At 47.9% G+C, this 5,000-nt stretch overlaps 1 protein-coding gene across 3 annotated transcripts in view; it reads right to left on the reverse strand.

Moving 5' to 3' along the window:
- Positions 1-5,000, reverse strand: part of mfn2 (mitofusin 2) — a 25,149-nt gene that overhangs the window by 8,152 nt on the left and 11,997 nt on the right. For all 3 annotated transcript variants that reach the window (XM_012840928.3, XM_012840927.3, XM_031567053.2), the window contains exons 5-8: positions 4,116-4,240; positions 3,830-3,938; positions 2,040-2,147; positions 1-41 (exon numbers count right to left, since the gene is read on the reverse strand). The exon at positions 1-41 is cut by the window's left edge and continues 113 nt beyond it. In XM_012840928.3, the coding sequence (XP_012696382.1) occupies positions 1-41; positions 2,040-2,147; positions 3,830-3,938; positions 4,116-4,240 (383 nt within the window). The remainder of the gene's footprint in view (positions 42-2,039; positions 2,148-3,829; positions 3,939-4,115; positions 4,241-5,000) is intronic.

Consider the following 5,000-nt stretch of genomic DNA (forward strand, 5'->3'; position numbering starts at 1 on the left):
ACCAGGAAACTAGTGCAGCGCTCCATATGCTGCCTTCTCACCTACACACACACGTTAATAACACAGCGATATACACCAAGTCAGGCATTCACATGAAGATCAGTGTGTGTGTGTATGAAAAGACTCATTGTATTCACACACACACACACACGTTAGCAACATAGAGATATACAGATATACACCCAAATCAGCAGTTCACATGAAGATCAGTGAAGTCAATTTTCATACACACACACACGCGCACACACACACACACACACACACACACACACACACACACATTATACATGAACACAATCACTGTGCCCTTAATGTCAATGATGAACTCAGTTGACTCCATGAGAGCTAAACACATCCTACTCACACTAATCCACTGGCTCAGACTAAGACCTTTAACACTACCTCACATAGCTCAGGGACATCACATCCTGTAATCACTTTCGCTTTCCTCTGAGTGTGTTAAGTCAAATGAACAGTCCGTTAGTCAGATAAAACGTGAGCGCTGGAGGGAAGCGAACATCCTGAACTAGTAGCAGAACGTCACACAACCTTGTTGGTCTACGCAGTCAAACAGTGAAGATTTTATTCAAAACTACTTTTAAACGCAGGCAATCCAAGGCAAGCCGTTTTGATTCTTGTCTGTGTGTGTGTGTGGGGTGGGGACACACACACACACTCTTAAACGGTCCCTCCAGGATCACAGAATTGTTACGGCCGAAGGTGACTGAATTTGCTGCAGGAATTCTAATTGAGTTCAATAAAATCAAATCGCAAATAATGCAGAAATTCCATGGCTCTGCAGGTTTCCCCCCAGAAATATTGCGGAAAGAGAAACTGCAACCAGTAATTGTAACTGTGGGAAATCCTTGACTTTGTGGGAATTCTGTGAAAACGCAAGATTGCAAAATCCTGGAGGGATGTGTCTGTGAACATCATTTTGTATGTGTATTAAACAAACTTTCCCTACTGACATCCTACACACACACACACACACACACACACACACACACACACACACACACACACACACACACACACACACACACACACACACACACACACACTCTATGCATGCATGTAGTCATGAAATAGAGTATTTTTAGACCCACGGAAATAAGGCCTTCTTTAAGAGCCTGTATTCTTAGTGAGCAAACCTCAGCTCTGTGCTTTAAGCTCATCAGCCTTCACCTAACTCCCCCAACATACACACACACACACACACACACTAATCCGCATCTTTGCAGAGTTAACATCAGGGCTGCACAACAATCACACACACAGGCTCAGCATGTGAACGCCTTCCTGGCAGCCAGGTCCTAGTCAGCATTGGCCTCCAATTAACTAAACTTAGACACATAAAGAAGGTTCCCCCTGACACTACAACATTAAGGAAAGGCACATAGGCAGATAGACACAACCCACCCACCCACCCACACACACACCCCTAGCATGCCAACACCTTCCTGCCAGCCATGTCCAAGGAGGACTTAGCCTATACATAAATAAACTTAAGAGACATGAAGGTTCACCCAGACACGACACACACACTTTCTGAACCCTTCAGACTTGATGGGATTATCCAACATTAAAAGCCCCATTAAATTCTTGGAAGTCTGCATCAGAAGGTGACAAGCTTCTTTAAGGGAAGATTTCCTTTCAGTGGGGTTCCACCTCAACTGCTGCTCAGGTCTCCTACCACCTATGATTATGACTGTATGTGTGTGTGTGTGTGTGTGTGTGCCGACCCTCACCTCCTCCATGTACTCTGGTTCGGAGGCGTCCCAGCGGTTGAGTGTGTGTGTGTGTGTGTGTGTGTGTGTGTGTGTGTGTGTGTGTCCCTCACCTCCTCCATGTACTCTGGTTTTGAGGCGTCCCAGCGGTTGTGTGTATGTGTGTGTGTGTGTGTGTGTGTTGACCCTCACCTCCTCCATGTACTCTGGTTCAGAGGTGTCCCTGTGGTTGTGGTTGTGGGTGTGTGTGTGTGTGTGTGTGTGTGTGTGTGTGTGTGTGTATATATGTGTGTGTGTGCTGACCCTCACCTCCTCCATGTACTCTGGTTCGGAGGCAGAGGCGTCCCAGCGGTTGTTGAGGATGAAGATGTTGGGGCAAGACAGGCGCTCGTTCACCTTGTGGAAGAATGACTTCTCCTGCAGACACACACAGACAGAAAATAACAGGAAATTACATTCACCCGTCTGTGTCTGTTCCTCTGCATCAACCCAACACAGCAGCTGATCACAGTGAGGATGTGGGCTTGACCTGACACACATCCACCCAACACAGCAGCTGATCACAGTGAGGATGTGGGCTTGACCTGACACACATCCACCCAACACAGCAGCTGATCACAGGGAGGATGTGGGCTTGACCTGACACACATCCACCCAACACAGCAGCTGATCACAGGGAGGATGTGGGCTTGACCTGACACACATCCACCCAACACAGCGGCTGATCACAGGGAGGATGTGGGCTTGACCTGACACACATCCACCCAACACAGCGGCTGACTACAGGGAGGATGTGGGCTTGACCTGACACACATCCACCCAACACAGCGGCTGACTACAGGGAGGATGTGGGCTTGACCTGACACACATCCACCCAACACAGCGGCTGACTACAGGGAGGATGTGGGCTTGACCTGACACACATCCACCCAACACAGCAGCTGATCACAGTGAGGATGTGGGCTTGACCTGACACACATCCACCCAACACAGCAGCTGATCACAGTGAGGATGTGGGCTTGACCTGACACACATCCACCCAACACAGCAGCTGATCACAGTGAGGATGTGGGCTTGACCTGACACACATCCACCCAACACAGCAGCTGATCACAGTGAGGATGTGGGCTTGACCTGACACACATCCACCCAACACAGCAGCTGATCACAGTGAGGATGTGGGCTTGACCTGACACACATCCACCCAACACAGCAGCTGATCACAGTGAGGATGTGGGCTTGACCTGACACACATCCACCCAACACAGCAGCTGATCACAGTGAGGATGTGGGCTTGGCCTGACACACATCCACCCAACACAGCGGCTGACTACAGGGAGGATGTGGGCTTGACCTGACACACATCCACACAACACAGCGGCTGACTACAGGGAGGATGTGGGCTTGACCTGACACACATCCACCCAACACAGCAGCTGATCACAGTGAGGATGTGGGCTTGACCTGACACACATCCACCCAACACAGCAGCTGATCACAGTGAGGATGTGGGCTTGACCTGACACACATCCACACAACACAGCGGCTGACTACAGGGAGGATGTGGGCTTGACCTGACACACATCCACACCACATGAAAGCCCTCATAGTGGCCAAGGTCGAAGCACATCCTCTAACTTGATGTTTTACTGATAAATCTCCACCATTTCGATTGGCACAAAAGAAGCACTACCCACAATACAACACACCTGTGACTAAAGATTTTACACTTACAAAACATATGTGAAACATGATCTTTGCTATTTAATGTCGATGTGTATTTGTGTGAACTATCAATACATCCAACTAGCCATAGAGATGTTACAGTGTTACAGAAATCTTAGATCTAACACCATTCAAACAAAGGTCAAAGTTCAAATGGCACTACAGGAAGTCAGTGAGCTTTACTGGAGAACTAATGATCGGCATTAATGAAAAAAAAGTAGGAGTAGATCTTAACATACTGCAAGGAGGCAGAACGTTATAGATGATTCATGCTTTTCATGAAGAATTTGAACTAGAAGAACTAACCAACTCATGCACATGTTTACAGTCAGTTCATCAGTTCCAAAGGCATGTTTTGAAGTATGAGATCTTACGGTCTGCATGAGGGTGGACTCGGAGTTGGCCACCAGCACAAAGACGTCAGCGTCCAGGCAGAACTTGTCTATCCAGCTATCCAGCTCAGTGGTGACGTCAATACCAGGGCTGTGAAAACAGGGAGATGGAGAGATCTGTTCCAGCAAATAACAACACACACACACACACACATTTGGTTGTGCGTCTGTGTGTTTATTAGTTAGAATGTGTGTGTGTTTGCATGCGTGCCTGTTTGCTGGTGAGTGTGTGTGTGTGTGTGTGTGTGTGTGTGATGTACGGCCTCACCTGTCCACCAGCACCAGGTCATCTCTTAGCAGTGCACACTTGCCTTTCGGCCACATCACACACACTAGACTGCCAGCATCCAGATCCTCGTCCTGATGAAGTGCATGGGCCAGCTGGTTCACCGTCTACACACACACACACACACACACACACACACACACACACACACACACACACACACACACACACACAGTTCAGAAGTTATCAGCCTGCAGCATGAAAGGCTCATCTGTTAGTTTAACAGATAACACAAGCATTCAAAGCAGGCCTGTAAAGAGGAGTCCTCTTACAGTAATGAGGCACTTTAATATCAGCAACAGAACGACCTTCCAGCGACCCTTAGAGAATGTGCAGGAACCTGTGTGTGTGTGTGTGTCTGTCTGTCTGTCTGTCTGTGTGTGTGTGTGTGAGTATCTTTGTGTGTGTGTTTAAATTAATAACTTGAATAAAAATTTAAAAAAAAATGAAGCTCATTTCCTGCCCACATAATGCTCTTCCTGTGAGGAGCTGGTCTTTCAGCAAGAGGTCATTGTGGAGAGGAAGTAAGCAGATCAGCAGCCACACTGGAGGCTCAGGGGCGCACACACAGCTGTGGAGACTGGGACTGGGTCCAGCCCGGTTCTGTTGTGGTCTGACAGAAGGAACCACGCTGGAGAACCTCCTGAACACATAACCACCACTGCGTCCAGACCAAGACGGGTCAATCTGGAAACGCACACTTAATGTGAAAACGTTTTCCATCCACACAATCGTTTTCGTGTTGCTATGTCGTTTCAGCGTTTTGTGGACGTAGAAGTGTTTGTCAGTGTCATGGCAACAATACATCATTGGTTCTGAATCTGTCTGTCTCCCCTGTCCACATTACAATGCAAAACAGCCTTTTCC

The sequence above is a fragment of the Clupea harengus genome, chromosome 4, assembly GCF_900700415.2.
Source record: "Clupea harengus chromosome 4, Ch_v2.0.2, whole genome shotgun sequence".
NCBI classification, from domain to species: domain Eukaryota; kingdom Metazoa; phylum Chordata; class Actinopteri; order Clupeiformes; family Clupeidae; genus Clupea; species Clupea harengus.